Source organism: Alligator sinensis, unplaced genomic scaffold (assembly GCF_000455745.1).
Source record: "Alligator sinensis unplaced genomic scaffold, ASM45574v1 scaffold879_1, whole genome shotgun sequence".
Classification (NCBI taxonomy): domain Eukaryota; kingdom Metazoa; phylum Chordata; order Crocodylia; family Alligatoridae; genus Alligator; species Alligator sinensis.
In genome coordinates, this window is record NW_005842250.1 from 1,189,977 (window position 1) to 1,206,289 (window position 16,313).

Sequence of the window (16,313 nt, forward strand, 5' to 3'; positions counted from 1 at the left end):
TTGTCCATATAATGTGTTACCAAGGGCTGTGTGAAATTTCACCAGCTGTTTCATTTCAACACTGTTTTGACTCGTTTCGAGCTCAAAACAGCAAAATTGAAATGAAATGAAGGGCTTCAAAACAGCCTCAAAACGAAATGGGGGCAGTCAAAATGTTTCAAAACTTTTGAAAAGTTTTGAGTTTCAAAGCTGAAGCTGGGCTTGCCTACAGGGAAACAGAAAGTAAGGAGAGGGAGGGGGAAGAACTGCTCTGATATTGACTGTGATAGTTTGGCTGCCTGAGATGCTGCTGGTGCTACTGTGCTGCTTACTAATTGCCTGTTATCATTTAAAGTGGAGGATGGGATTAAGGCTGGAGGGGAGGAGAAAGCCTCATTGAGGCACACTACTGTCTCTTGTAGGGGCCCCAGCACCAGTGAGGGCACACCTTAACTAACTCACTCACAAAAACACCTCCACTCACACATCCCCCACGTTTTGCTTGTCAGCAGCTTGAGGTGCAGTTTCCCAGGAACCCCTGCACCTTCTCTGGCTGAGAAGAGCTTCTTCCCCAGTGGAGTGAGGTGGAGGCCGTCTCTTCCCAACAGACCACTGCCTCTCCCTCTTAAGAGCGGACTGTGGTCATAGAAGCAGAAGCCTTCACGGTGGCACCAGTGCTGAAGTCTTCTGTTTACTGCCTTGATTCGTCTCTCCCTCTTTCCATGATGCATAACTGGAAGGATCAAGGAGGGGAGGTTCTCAATTGCAGCTAGCAGGGGAAGTTTTTTTTGAGAAATGTTTTTTTTAGGAGAGGGGCAGGTTCTCTTTAGTGTCTGGAGAAAGAGGGATAGGGACCACCCCTGGGCCTGTGGGAGAGCTGGGCAGCCTCTGTGGCAGCTGGAAGCTCCCTTTAGGAGTAGAAGAAAGGAAATGAGTTGAGGGAAACAAGGGAAAGGAGCTTAAGGGGAATAGGAGTCTCTTCATGGCAGCTAGGAAGTGAGGGGAGGGGAAAAACACAGAAAAGAAATGCAAGGGCTTTAGTCCTTTAAAGGGTGACTGGCAAAAGAGAAGAGGAATGGAGAGGGCTGAAGGTAGAGAGTTGAGGAAAAGGCGGCAGGGGAATTACTTGGCAGTGGAGGGTACCTGTGGGAAGGGGGTTTCTCTCTTTTGCAGGAATGGAAAGGTTGTAGGGAAGGAGATGCAAAGGGGGAGCCTTTCTCCTGGAAGGGGGGGACCTGGGGAAGAAGTGCAGAGTAAGAGGAAGAGGGTCTGGAGGAAAGGTGGTGATGGGGAAGGGACACTTGGAGGAGAGGTAGGACTTCTTTGATTTAAGGGAAGGGACCATAGACAAGTGCTGGGGGAGGGGAGGGGAGGGGAGGAAGACTAGGTATAAGGTAAAGTGTGGGTATGTTCTTCATGGTGACAGAGAAGGGGTGTAAGGAGGGGACAGATGGATAGGATAAAAGGGAAGGGGTGAAGACTATATAGATACACCCTGGGGTTTGGGGAGACCTGAAAGGGAAGGAGTGTTTATATTCTCAGAGAATGGAGGGGCAGGAACTGGGATAGTGGGCTTCTCCCTGGCAGGAGAACTGAAAGAAAAGCCAGGATTTGGAGGGGCAGGACAGATGAAAGAAGAGGACAGACAGCTCAAGGTTTTATTCCATTCAAGAAGTAGGTACTTTATAGATGGGGAGAGCTGGAAGGCATGATGGGAGAGATGGGAGCAGAGAGACCTATTTGGAGAGGGAAGAGGTGAGGCTGAGAAGGTACTGTGTAGGAAAAGGGAAACGGGAGTTCTTCTCTCCAAAGGCCTGGGGTGTAGGAAGGAAGGATGGGAAAATGAAGTCAGAGAGGTGGGACTTTCCCTCTTTCCAGAGGAAAGGGGGCAGGGTTCTTCCCTAAAGGGCTAGGCTAGGAAGCCAAGAGGAGGGAGAGGACATACAGAGGGGGAAAGAGGCAGCTGCTGCTAAAACTCCCTCCCCCTTGTGTGGGCACAGAAGGCCCCTACTCCCCTGCAACAGGCAACAGCAACAAGTACAGCCACTGGGTGCAAGGACTAATTTAACGGAAAGAGCAGCAGCTACAATTGCTCACAGGAGCAGAACTGGAATGACAAGTGGAAGGTTGATGGGCCTTCTTTAAGTCAGAGAGCACAGGATGCTAGAGGTAAAAGGATATGATAGGTGTGCAATGGGTGGGGGAGGCAGTCTCCCCATGGAAGGGATGGTGGGATATTTCTGGTTGGGGTATGCCCTTCAGAGGAGGCAGAGGGATGGATCTGTGTATGGGTAAAAGAAAACTGAAAATAAACCTCTACTGAACTGCAATGGATAGAAAAGTGTTGCGATCAAACTACTATGCGCGCCTGTGTCGGCCCATAGCAGAAAAAGAATTGCTGCTTTTAAATATTCAGGAAATTCACATATTAAGAAATTAAGATGGATGTGGAAACAATTATCAAATTGTACTTTTATGTGAACAATTTTATCTTAATATACTAATATCCTAGATTTTCCATTATTAAGACTGAAGAAATGTTAAGATATGCAACTGTTAATGGAAGTAGCATTATTTTTTAAATCAAATACTTATTAGACTGCAAATAACTACATGGCAAGTGCTTGTGTATATATATTATAAGCACTAGGGCCAGTGAAGTTTGTAGAACTATTCATGCAACTCAAGTTCTATAATAATTCAAATAAACTGCTGGAACAGGAGTTTAAGCTTTTGCTTCTAGCCGTTTTAGCAACTTCAAACCAAAGGGTGTAGGCAGGGCAAGGGAAGAGAATTGGGCAGCCAGTCAATTAATGCTTTCCTATGCACTCCACCTCCACTACCCAGAACCCACCCTGAACCAGGAGCCCAGAAGCCCCACGCCCCCCACTACCTTACTCCTCTCCTGGTTTAGCGGTGAGAAGGGGAAGAGAGGGAAAGGATCGCTAAGATTTTGAAGCACTCCAGCACTTCAGCAAACAAGCCCCAAAGGCCAGAGCTGCTGGATGAGGGGGGCCATTCTTAGAATTAAGCCACATTTTAAACCTACCAGAACCAAGACGCAATGACCACAATATCACACGTAGAACTACCCAGCCTGCCTAGACTCACTCAGCTTGCACACCTGAAAAATCCCAGTCCTGGAGGTACTGCAGACACGAGCTGAGTCTAATACTTGCTGATGGGCAGTGTCTTTGAAGGCTGGATGCTTTGAGAACAAAGACCTACGTGTCATGATAGTTCTGCTCTACTGCATATGTAATGCCTTTGGCCATTTCAGCACACAGCTGAGCATGTCAGAGAGAACAGTGTGATAAGTGAAGCAGGAGACAGACAGGAAGCCAGAAGTATGGACTAACCCAAACAGTCCTGTCAATAAATAGTTTAATGAAGTTACATGTCTGCAGGAAAACACAGTGGCACCCACTATGGCCCCCACCTTATGTCCTGTCTTTAGGCAGGGCTCAGAAACTCACAAACCCAACTGAACAAACACCTGCATTGCAAGGACACCATAATGCACTGATCTTCACAGAAGATGCCAATTCAGGCCCAAACAGTTGCACATTTGATCCTTCCCCCAGAGGGAAACACCGTCTTCCTCCAGCTCCTCATTCTGCTCCAGCCAAGACATGCTTCAGGGACCATGCATTCAGTGGGCATGTGGGTCCCAATCCACATATGCCGAGACAAGACATCTCAGGGAGAGTGAAATGAGGGGAAGGGGTGGTGGTGACCGCACTCTTGGATTGCTCGTTTCCAGCTGTGCATCTTGAAGATGGTACTTGCAGATCAGGGCCAGCCCTTAGAAAGGGAGTCGCTTCAGTTGCTCGTAGGTGATAAAAAACTTATAAGCGTTGTCAAGGAGCTGAATCAGACACGCTATGCAGCCTCCTCTAACCCCCACATCAAAGCACTAGCAGCCCTGTGCTCTCCCCCTCCCGCTAAGGTCAAAGATCTGACTCAGAGGGTTACTTCTACTGGCCTCTTCACAGGTAGATACCCATGAACAGATAAAAAAGCAGCCAGGGAAGCTGAAGGAATTTCCCTTTACAGTAGTTTGGACAGTTCTGCAATATAGCTAATGCTACTAGAAGGCAGGGCCCAAGTTGGGAGAGTTACAAAAGGGCAAACACTGCCCAGATTTTTCACAAGTAAGACAAAATGTTAGGGAGCTGCAGTAGTGAAAAGCAGGGGAGTCCCAGGCCCCAGCTGGCTCCACTTCATCTCTCCAGGACATATGCTTTTTAAGCTTGGAAGAAGACATAATATTCAGAAACGGATCCAGTACAAAAACAAAGCTACAATGAGCCTGTAGACCAGGCCCAGCACCCAATCCATGAAATACAAGAACCTGAGCAAAATTTAATCCCAGAAACTCGAGTATGCCCAGGCACTGGCTCCAGTCAGTGGGCTCAGCACAGAGAGAGAAGTCTTGCTCAGTCCAAAGGGTGCACTCACCTTAATGAGGGTTGACGAACACCTAACAACTCACAATCTTGGCTTCACAAGGAATAGCCACTCAAAGGGCATTAGGAACCACAACTCACCCTTCACGTGGGGTTTTTTTACTCTGCAATAAGCTCAGTGGCACTCTATTGTGCACCTTCTATTATCTAGGTAGAGCAGGAAATGCATCAGAGTCAATCCAAGGATAAGCAGGGCCTGACTCGATGTAGTGAGTGGGACCAGGCTGCCTACCACGTTGAGAACCTGTCCACACTGTGCAGCTTTCAGTCTCATCTTTCCCAAGCTACCCATCCCTGCTCTCCCTCCCAGCCACATGCTGAAGGATACAATGATGTTCCAGGGTCCAAGCCGAAGCCAGTTGGGCCAGAATCCTTTATAGAGGGCAAAGAACCCCTCGCTCTTCCAAGTCTGCAGAGACACAAACTAGCCATAAGATAATAACCAGCCCCTTCCACAGGCTCTGCAGAACAGCAAGAGTCATGGCAGGATGTTTTTTCTGGCCGTGACACCAGTAACTGCTGTGCCAGAAGGTTCACATTTCACCAAGATACAAGTTCAAGGGGATAGACATGCTTTCCCACCCCCATCCGTGTATCATTCCCCCAGTCTGAAGTACTCCAGGCCAGCTGCCTGTTGCAAAGCAAGATCTTGGCAACTCCTTTGCTCTGTCCATCTCCCCAGCTGACAGGGGAAGACAGAGATGGGGAGCTCCTAAGCCCCATCTTCCTTGCTCAGCTCTGGCTGCGATGCTCCCTCAAGTCCATTCTGCGGTTTGTGCCTTTTACTGCTGGGATTAGAACTGCATGCAACATCTGTCTATCCAGGCTCAAAGGGACTCCATGGATGTGGCCTCACCTGCTCAGCTCTACCCGGCTTCTTACCTTCACAAGACCATCCAAAGTGCCTTTGTAGAGCTCCACACTCCCCACTACTGCTCGCTGGTTCATCATTCGGGTCCGCACCACGTCCACAGGGTTGGAGGCAATGGCTCCAGCCAGCCCACACGTAAAACTGGAACTAAATATCAGACCATTAGAGAAGCTGCTGCAGACCCAGCAATTCCTGGCCTGGACTTGGTGACATGACTCAGACACATGAATACAGCAGGAAACACACCCTCCATTGGCCTATGTGGGAGGATGTAGTGACAAATGTTAGCTGCATTCTCCAGTCTCATGTGGTCTGGTGCCATGCAAAAAGACATGGTGCAGGCAAGATGCACAAGCCATCACCTGAATAGGAAATGCACTTTTAACAAACCAACCCCTTTCCTGAGCCCATTCTCCAGAGTTGACAAGCGTCTCCCGAGATGTTCATGAAATTGGGGAGGAAGACTGCTCAGCCTTTTCTAACCACAGTCAAGGACCATCTGCAGTTTCTTGTTGCTTCCCTCCAAGATCTGCTGAGGGCTGTGGAACTTCAGTCATGGCAGGTGATCATGGGCTCATGATAGGACTGAACTCAAGGACAGGGAAAAAACATGCTGGCACAGCCTCTTGAAGCTTTCCTCAGAGCACACGCTGCTTTGGGTCTAGCAGAGAGAGCTGAAGCAGGGCTGAGGCAGCAACAAGGAAAGAAAAAGCAGGTAGCTCTTCCTCGTCTCCTTCTTGCCGTGCTATCATGACCATCACCACCACAGCCTTCGCATCACTTCCAGAGAAGTTCTGCCAGAAAAATCACGTCCGAGGACCACCCAGCAGCAATGGCCTAGAACCCATAGCAGAGCATATTTGTGGAGAGAAGTTTCTAGGACAGTAACAGTCCACTTCATGTGCCTGTACCCACAGCATAAGGTCCCCGTTTGCTTGTCCTCCCTGCACTGTTTGCTGGGGGAGCACATGTCAGGAAGAGGAAGGCTAAAACCAGCATTTCTAAAGAATCAAGTGTCTGAGGTGAAAATGTAATTGGAAATTCCTCCTGCCCCATCAGTATACAGTCTGGCTCAAGAGGTTGGAGGATCTACACTTTTCTTGCCTCCATGAATTCCAAGAAATGGATGCCATCTGCAGAGCTATAACCCTTGACCATAGCTAGGATACAGCCAAGGTACTGGCATTGCTTTTATTGTATGTGAAACCCTGGACTGGTTCTTGGCAAGGGCTACGTAGCAAGACATAGTCCCATCCTGCTTTTCTCAGACTGGTAATGCTTCAACTCCACATACCCATATCCCAGACATTGGTAGGCCTAGAGTATGGAAGTGATCAGAGATACTCACATGAAGTGGGCAAGAACTGTATCTCCCATCAACTCTGACAGAATTAAGTGCTTCTTGGTGATGTCATAGACTGGCAATTCCACTCCAACCACGATGGCAGCTCTCTGTGCAGTGGGGACCACACCCTGCCAACCAAACACCAGCTTTGCAGTTACAGCTGCAAATCACTGCCTGGGGCCATGCAGAAAACAAAACACTCAGCAAGTCCCTCTCCTGGGTAATCCGCTCTGCATGCTTCTGGCCGCATTTTCCAAGAACCTGCCCTAATATGCTAGCTGCCTCGTCCCTTGATTAGGAGAGGCCTGTTGGCTGCCAGTTTACAAATCCAAAGCCAGAGCCTTCTTTCCTCTCCAGATTCCAAGTTACATTCCCTTTAGTCTAATATTATTTCTTCAAGTAAGTTATTCTTCTCCCAACCTCTAGCCTGGCTGAATTAAGCTCTTTGCCTGCCCTCACCTACTCCAAACAAATTGGAGTAGGACCTTGGATTCAAGGTCCTTGAATCAATTTGACTTCTACGAAGTGCACCTGAAAATCTGGATGACAGCAGATTCACTTGGAAGCAAAAGAGGTAACTATACAGCAGTCAGGTCCACCCTGTCGTGTGGCAGGAAGGTGACAGGACTCAATACTTTTGTCTTCTTTGTCTGTCACTAAGGGGTTTGTGAGAGCCTGGGGAAGGCTGTGGAGTTTATGGAAAGCACCCTGATTCGAGAGCAGATTACAAAATTATGAAAAAAAACCATGCACAAACTGGAATCCAAGTTGCTACCTGAACACTGACTCAAGTGTCCTGCAAACACTGTCAGTGGCAAGACACTGGCAAGAGAATAGATGAGAACTTCCTTGGGCTGAAGAGAAAGTCGTGAGATACTGGGAGCATGCAGGTGGCTATGCTGATGGGGCCACGTGGGTCACTGCTTTAGACATTTAAAGAATTACAGGCATCAAGGCTCTGGCAATTGCCTTCTTAACCAAAAGGTACAGCCCTCTAGTCTCTGGCTTCATGGAAAATCTTTTAATACATCTAGTCTACAAAAAGGTCCCAAAAGACATGTGGCTTTTGGAGCACATGAATCAAAAGCAGGCTCTGAAAGATGGGTGTAAGGTTCCTGTGGTCCCTTGAGCAGCTTCACATCTATTCTATCCCCTCGGGCTTTTCTCTAACCCACTCCAAACTCGGCCTGTTCTGGCATTGTCCGACCTCTGGGGAACCAGTACCAAAGCCAGAAAAAGTCCAAGACAACATAGGCAGCCTTATCTCAGAGCAAAGGGAACGGGAGAGAAAGAGGCCATTGTGTGCCATCTAGCCATCACCCCTAATATACCCACGCATGACTAACCTGGCTGTGCACTGTATCCTGCCTGCAGAATGAGTCAGTAAAACAGACATTTTCTTCTCTTTTCTATCCTCTTCTCCCCTCCTGCATGCTTTTGTGTAGAGAGCAAAAATAATCTTAACAGTAAACACTGAGCCAAAACCAACACTGGGATGACTCCTCCCTTCTGGAATCCCAGTACTTTCATTCTCTCCAGATCATGTTGATTTATTGTATGAGTGAGATAAGCATTTCTCTGGCAAGGTTACGTGTAACAGCAAGTCCACAATACACAACTAGCCCACACACCCACACCCTGCCAACCCAAGCTCTGCACTCCCATTACCCCTCTGGGTGTGATCTCTGCATTGCCGCCAGTCCAGCGCCATGCTCCGCACTCCCACCCAGCTGCAGCTGCCCACCTCCACCTCACCCCCCACCACCACTTCCCTACCTGATGCCCAGAGTGAACGGGATGCTGGGGAAGCCAACCAGGTCCCCTGGTGGCCTGCTGCTGCCACTGCTGCAGCAGGCCACCCAGAAGCTGCTTGCTGGCTGGGCCAGGCCCTTCCACACATGAGAGTGGGAGCGAGGTGCAAATGGGTATGTTGGGAAAGAGGGTATGTACACATGTATGAGGCTGGGTGAGGTACAATTAGTTGATGGAAACCCACAGGCCGAATGAAATTGGCTGACAGGCCAGATCCAGCCCACAGACCATAATTTTGCCCAACCCTGAGTTAGAGATAGAGGGCAGGCTAGAATAGAAGGCAGATATGAAGCCAGTCAGGAGTGCCAACCTAATTTCCCCACCCTCAGATAATTAATTTCTTTGCACCAAAGTATTCTATTAGCAGGATCCATGGGAGACAGCAAAAGAGGTCTTGCTTGAAATTCCTCCTCTTCGATGCAGAGCTCTTGGGGTTGGAGGCCTGACACAGCTCCTCCCAGCTGGTCTCTCCACCAACTTAAGAGGCACCCCAGGCTGAGTAACCCTCCAAAGAAGAGTAGGGGGAAGGGGCAAGTCCTGGTAACAAGGCAGCTCCAGGTAATGTTTGCTGGAGCCCCAAGTTAAACCCATACTCTGGTCTTTTAACCATTCAGCAGCTTTAGGCATACCAAGGTGACCTTGGGTTGTGAACCATGCTTTGGCCCATGGTGGTGGGGAACCATGTCATCCAGGGCACAGCAGTGGATGCCGCTGATGCTGACCCAAGAAGGCAAAGGCCCAAATGACCTACACCACATTACATTCCCAGAGACAGATTGTGCTGTGCTGCCTAAAACTACAAGGCTACTACTGCTCTTGGTTCACTTTTCTCTTCATGAATTTCACTTGCACCCATAGATCCTAGTACAGGAGGACTGAAAAAAAAAAAAAAGAATGGGCTACTTGGTTTTAGTCAGCAAATGCAAGATTAAGAACCAGTTTATTCTTCCCCTCTAAGAGCAAAAAATTCTCAGCATCCAGCACTTACCCTCCAGAGACCTCGTGTGCCTTCCTGCTGGTAAATATCAATGAAGCTTCCAATCATGCCTCCCTGAAATAAGCTACCTTGAGCTTGCATTCGAATCTGAAAGATACAGAAAACTCAGTCAGCCAGCAGCATATGACCATCTATCTAAGTAGCATTAAACGATGGACGGAGCTCCTACCTATGCTCCGAGTTATTGAACCACTCAAAGCATAAGCACCATGCAACAGGCCCACAAAAGGAAGTGTTAGGTGACCAGGAAACTGAATGCCAAGGAGTGGCAAGTGGATGATAGAAGCAAGGGGAAACATGGGAAGCTTGTCTGACCCTGTCTAAAGCCTGACGGAGGGCAGTATGTTTCAGAATTCACAAATTCACTGTTCAGACATGGAACAAGATCAGGGAGGACATTTCTGTACAGCAACAAGGCCTCCTAGACACAACTGATGCAGGAAAGGAGTGGATCAGGCAGCTCCTGCTAGCTGCCACTGATGGCTAGAAAATGACATTTAGAGGTTTGCTTTTAGGAACTGGCTTGTAGGTAAAATATATATGCAACAGAATAATGGCCCAGGGCATCAGCAAGGGTTAAATGATTTCTAAAGACCTGGTTGGCACACAGTTTCATAGCTTTCAGGGCCGGCAGGGTGTCTAACCCAGGCAAGCAACAAGGCCAATAGATATACACACATAGCCTGGGAAATTATGGGCATATACCACACTGTTCCATAACATGAGATAAGGTGGCATCAGCTCACAAGGCCCAAGAGTGGGGGTCCTGAGAGTTCTGGTTTTGCAGGAGCAGACCAAATTAAGAAAAGACTCAGAAAGCCCAAATTAGGATGTGTGCATATGATGGGTTTGTAAAATAAAGGAATATGCTGACAGGACAGAAGTGTTGACAGTATGACAACCACAGAAAGACCAATCAGCAATGCCCACAGATGAAGTGTCATCAGGTGGGGAAAAGAATACAAAAGAAGGGACTTTAGAACAGAAAAGGGTCCCCGAGACCACATGAAGAGGTCCCCGAGAGGAGAAACAGAAGGCATGCCCATCTCATCCACGCCAGGGGGAGGCAGAGAGAGAGAGAATTGGTTTCATTATTCTTTTATGTTATCATTGTGTATCAATAAAATTTGCCTATTATCGAACACAAAGGTCGTAGTCAGTCTGAGGGTTTTGGGTCCCCTCCAGAACAAGGGAGCTGGATCATAAATCCAGTGCCAGCACCACAAGACAACTACCAGGGGACTGCAGGTCAGGAGTAAGAGCATCAGCAGAGTCATGTTCAGTGCTCGTGGAGGAGACTTAATGCATATCTGGCTATTGCTCAGCACTCACACTTCTGCCCATTTCACTCACTATTAGGAAAACATGTCCCTTGCATTATGGCACTCCACAGCTTCTCTCATCTAAGAGCTCAGCAGTAATATTCTCCACTTCCTTCTCAACTCAGACCTCTGCTCACTTTCATGCCTACTCCCATCCAAAAAGAAGTGCCAGGTTTCTACCAACAAACAAACATACAAACAACAAACAACACTTAGTCAGTAGTTGGAAGACTGTTCATTCCAGCTAGAAAACAAGTAGCTTCATGGGAAAAGAATAACCTCAACAGGACAGAAACAGGTCCAAGTTGGGAGCAGTTCCAGGACACAGGCACTTCTTACCTTCAGCACATCTGTCGGGTTGGCAATTGCAGATGAGATGACTCCTGAAACCACTCCACAGATCACATTGAGCAGCAGCGTCTCATCTGCAATCCATAACGGGGAGAGAATATCAATACCCAAAGAGACAACATAGAGACTTGCCAGAGCAACTAAAAAAGCTTAGGGGAGAAGGAGTGGAAGAGTCCAGCTCCTAAATCACAGAGCAAAGCTGCAGAAGCAGAGACCAAATAATTAAATGCAAGTTGTTGGCAAACCCATTGTCCTTCCCTTAGCTACCAGGGCCAGAGGGCAGCGGCTAGGAGACTGGACTGTTCACAACATTCTCCAGTGGAGGAGGAAGTCTGTGAACTCTAAGCCAGGCAGATCAGGACTAGAGCAGATTGCAAAGTAGTTAACTGCAAATCAGCATCCTTTGCGACTTAAGCCTCCTCCAATGCCATTGGTGAGTTGATCTTGGATAAGGAGAATGATTTCAAAATACTTTTAGGAGTCACCCAGTGCTGGAGACCTTTGAGCAGGAATCCATCTTATGCATACAACTACCTCCAGAGAACAAAGGCTGAGCAATCCAACAGAAGGAGCAGTTAGTTCAGAAAGAAAAGCTTCCAAGACCAGAGTTAAAGTACTGGTTAAGCTGTAGGGGTGCACCGATAGGTTTTTTGGGCCAATACCGATAGCCAGTTTTTAAGGAGGCACATTGGCCGATACCAATCCAATTTCCGATACACAGCCCAGCAGCTTGAAAAGCAGTGTTTGGCTAGTAAGTCTGTTGTGGTAGAAGGAGAGGGGCAGCAGATTGAGGCCCCTGCAGTGAAAGACAGAGTGGGGATGGGGCAGGGGCTGAGGCAGGTACTGCACAGCCAGGGCAGGACAGGGTGTGAGACAGAGCCGTGGCTCGTTCAGGGGGGTATGGGGGGGCCCTTGTGCCCCTGGATTTTTGCAGCGTGGGCTGGGGGCAGCTCTGGGCTCTTCCCAGCGGGAGAGGGACCATGGTGATTTTTGGGGTGGCTGCAGCCTCCCCCTGTAGCTCCAGTGCCCACCCCAAGCACAGCCTGGCCCAGCTCCCATTGGGAAGAGCCCGGCATCGCCCTGGCCCAGCCTGTGCAAACTGAGGTGCACAGGCCCCGCCTCCCCAGACAAGCCACATCTCTATCCTGCACCCTACCCTGACCCAGCTGGGCAGCACTGCCCCTGAGTGGGGCAGCGCTGCCCCAGCCCCACTCCCTCACCGCAGGGACCTTGATCTGTCCCCTCCAATGCCCCTTCCCTTCTACCATAAGAAACTTGGAGAGCTGCACGCAGCTCTCCAAGCTGCCAGGCTGCGCTCCTCGCCATCTACGTGCTGCACTGCGGCTGCACGCATGCATGCATTTAAATCAGCCACATGAGGGGGAAAAAGCCGATGTAGCCAATTTTCTTTATATCGGTGCACCTCTATTAAGCTGGAAAAGAGGCAGTGGTACTGACCGCAGCATTCTCCAAAGGAGACCTGGCCACTAGCAGCCCCAAGCCTGCAGGAAAACAGACATTTAGAAAACAGTACCCAGCTGGAAATGCTGCAGCAAATCACAGGTGCCTGTAAGCCCCACATCCAGGCCACGGAGTTAAATGTGGAGAAGTAACTTTACTTGGAGGCAAAGCAGCACCCAGGAGTTACTAGTAATGCATCTTCTACCATGCTCTGTGTCTGGCTTCTCCTTCCTATCTCTGCCCTTCGCTTTCCCCATCTGGGACTTGTAGATAGGGACCAGCCAGATTCACAGCAGGAGTGGGCTGTGCAGCAGCTCCTTTAATCTCAAAGGTTCCCACGTGCACCCCTATCACCGCTGATTGGTGGAGGGGCCCCGCTGCTCATCACTCACTCCTCATCGGCAGGAAAGCAAAAACCACAGTTTTAAATATGGCGCCATTTTTGCCACTCACCACTGATTGGCCAAGGAGCCCTGGCAGCTCCACTGTTTGTTGCTGACCAGTTGGGAGGCGAAAACAGCGCCATACTTAAAATTGTGGTTTTCACCTCCCCGCTGATCAGCAAGCAGCAAAGCCCCTCTACCAATCAGAGTTGGGGGGAAAGGAACCTTTGAGATTAAAGGAGCCCACTCCTGCTGTGAATTTGGTAGGTACCTACTTATAGATAGCCCTGACCCACCTGTTAAATTGGGAACTGCAAGTCAAAGCCTGTTAGTATGTGTCAAATGCTCCAAGCTCCCCTACAGGCAGTCCTCACACTTACCACACAATTGGTTCCTGACCCCTGACATTCCCCCACCACACACACACGTCTTAAGTTGAAACATCATAACTTGGAACCAATTTTCCAATAGAAACAATGTTATAAAAGGGTGATTGGTTCCTTTACCACCCTCACACAGCTGAGTCCAGCTGGTAAGTCTGTTGTGGTGGTAGAGGGAGGAGGGAAGGGATGTTGGGGTGCAGATCAACATCCCCACAGCAAGGGAGAGATTAGGGCTGGAGCTGGGACAGGGGCTGAGGCAAGCACTGCCCAGATGGGCCAGGGGGTGCAGGTAGGAGGCAGGGCGGAGCTGCTGCGCTGCCTCTGAACAAGCAGCATGCAGCAGTGGGAGCCACCCCGGCCTCCCTGCACCTCCCAGACCACCAGCAGTTTCATCCTGCACCCTTCTACCCCAACCCAGCTGGGCAAGCAGCAGTAAAAGGGGGGGGGGGGCATGCCTCAGGGCGAGGCAGGCGAGGCCAGGGCTGCATTCCTGTCTGGCAGCGGGTGCTATGGCAAAATTTCAGGGTGGCTGTAGCCCCACTCTATTGCTCCTGCTCCGCCACTCACCCCACCCTGATCCAGGGGCACCCCTCCACCCCCATTCCCTGCTACCACTCACCCAGCAGGGTGGGGTGGGGCAGGGGGGCATGAAACCAAGCCACTGCTCATCAGGGAGGCATGGGGAGGTCAGGGTGGCTCCTGCTGCTGCGTGCCACTTGTCCGGAGGCAGCACAGCAGCTCTGCCCCACCTCAGCTGGGTAAGCGGCAGGAGGATATAGCCCCCACTCCCAGCACCTTCTGCCACCCATCCAGAGTGCAGCCCAGCACAGCTCCAGCCCTGCCCCCCCGTGCAGATCTGGGGGCACATGCCCCCCCCCAGACCAGTAGCAGGAGCAGCAGCGAGAGCTGCCGGACGAGCTGCCAGACAGCGGGTCCCAGACCGCTAGCATGCAGCAGCAGGAGCCACCCCACCCCCTCCCTGCACCTCACCCTGGCTGGGCAGCATTTGCCCCAGCCCCAATCCCTTACTCACTGCATAAGTGTTGATCTGCCCCACCACATCCCTTCCTTCCCTGCTCCCCCACCACAAGGGACTTACCAGCTGGACACACCTGTGTCAAGCATTGTAAAGTCAAAACCAGCACTGGAACCTCGAAACAGGGTGTAAATTTATAAAGGTCATAAGTGCTGTTTGTCGTAACCCAGTCATAAATTGAGGGCTGCCTATACAGCATTGCTATTTTTCTAGCATCTAGACAGTTCTGGCAGACTCTATGGTCTATCCTAAAGCAACAAGGAGGGGCCATGTCAGGACTGTTCACTCTGCCCCATGCTTCAGAAATAGAGATAAAGCCAGAGTTTAGAGATGACAAGAGCTACTTGATGAGAGCTGTTGAGCAGTGTGGTACAGGGTTCAAAGCTTCTGGCAGGGAGGTGGGGTGTGGGAGGTTAATTACTGGGGCAATCTCTGGAGCTGGAGACGTCTTCTTCCCTGCTGCCTTGAGGAAGGAGGCTATGATAAATAAAAATAAAGACACACTGATAAAGGTTAGAGATCTTTTGGGCCTTAGTTCTACAGATGCAAAAATCAGGATCAACTTTCCTATCCCCCAGCCTATGTCTGTAAAGTGACCACCATGAGGCACACACTGTTTTTCATTAAGCATCTGGCCAGCACCAGTCACACTGGGATCCCAATCTCTGTCAGGGCTTCTAGGTTCTACTGCTACACAAATTCAATGTTACCAACCCCAACATGGAGACTGCAGGAATTGGGGAACTCTCACTTTTTGGAATTCACTGGCAGGCCAGGGACAGGCAAAAGAGAACCAGGTGGTACAGAAATGAGTGAGTCTAACAATAAGAGTGCACTCTGTGCCCTTGGTGACAGCTCCAAAGGCATCTCAACAACACGGTTTGCTGACACTGACCTTCCAAACGATCCACAAACAGTCGCTTCATGCTCTGGTAAATGCCGATCTTTATGGTGCCATAAGATGCCTGTCTCAGTAAGGCGGGAGCAATCCTGCAGCAGGCAAATAAACACAAGATCCAGTTACATGCTGCAGAGCCTGCCAGCCCCTATGCCTACAGCCTCCAGGACAGCTCACCGCTCCTGAGGCAGAGGTGCTAGTGTGCAGAACACATGCTGCTCACACCCACTTTGTGGGCTCCAGGATATTGAAAGGTGCAGTTCAGTATGTGGACTTAGCATTGGAACAGTTCCTCTTTTTGCCAAGACAATACCTACAACCAGGGCCATCCCTAGGGGGGTATGAATAGGGACAATTGCCCTGGGCCCCACATCTGGCTGCTCGCCCCTGCCCTCACCAGCAGCTTCTTTGAGTCCGGGAGCCGAGCAGAGGCAGGGCCCCGCATGGGCTGATTTGCCCCGGGTCCCGCACCCTGCTCAGGTCATCTCTGCCTACAGCTGCTGTAGCAGACTGCCTACAATATACAGGCCATTTTAACCAGGCTGGTGGCAAGTCCATGTGGACCCAGCCTGGATGGCTCTGGATGGGCCAGTGGTGAATCACACAGTAAATTTGGACCAACCACAGGTTTAAAGTAATTATCATGCCAGAAAAACATCCCAGGGCTACAAAAAGAGCCAGCCACTAAGTTACTGCTTTAAAATGTGCAACAACTCTAAGATGACTTCTATCTAGCTTACATTTGAATGCGAGGCAAGGCAAGGCAATGCAGAGCAGAGCAAACGTCAGCCACGAGGGCAAAACACTGCCTGCGGCTCCCAGCAGAGGCCTCAGGCCCCCCGTGGTGAGTCAGACCCCAGCAACCTTCTAGGAGGAGCCGGCAGCTGTGCTGGAGCACGCCCCGCAACCCAGCAAGGACGCTGGGCGGAGTGGGGGGCTGACTGGGATGGCGGAAGTGACCGGCAGCGGGCACAGACACCCCAGCCCGGTGCAGCGAGGCAGCCAC

At 50.1% G+C, this 16,313-nt stretch overlaps 1 protein-coding gene across 1 annotated transcript; it reads right to left on the reverse strand.

Annotated features, from left to right (window-relative positions):
• Positions 1–237: 237 nt before the first annotated feature.
• On the reverse strand, positions 238–16,227 carry SLC25A14 (solute carrier family 25 member 14). The gene is made up of 8 exons (XM_006027535.2): positions 16,048–16,227; positions 15,305–15,399; positions 11,135–11,220; positions 9,465–9,560; positions 6,668–6,792; positions 5,331–5,466; positions 4,777–4,857; positions 238–3,826 (listed from the first exon to the last, which is right to left on the reverse strand). Coding segments are annotated over exons 1-8 (663 nt in total). The 5' UTR covers positions 16,050–16,227; the 3' UTR covers positions 238–3,784.
• Positions 16,228–16,313: the final 86 nt, after the last annotated feature.

What these genes read in the sequence shown, in the direction of transcription:
- SLC25A14 (XM_006027535.2), bottom strand. An exon ending in ACCCGACAGATGTGCTGAAG is followed by an intron (nt 9,561 to 11,134) that starts GTAAGAAGTGCC and finishes TGTATCTTTCAG; the next exon opens with ATTCGAATGCAAGCTCAAGG. An exon ending in ACAGTTCTTGCCCACTTCAT is followed by an intron (nt 5,467 to 6,667) that starts GTGAGTATCTCT and finishes TCTGATATTTAG; the next exon opens with TTCCAGTTTTACGTGTGGGC.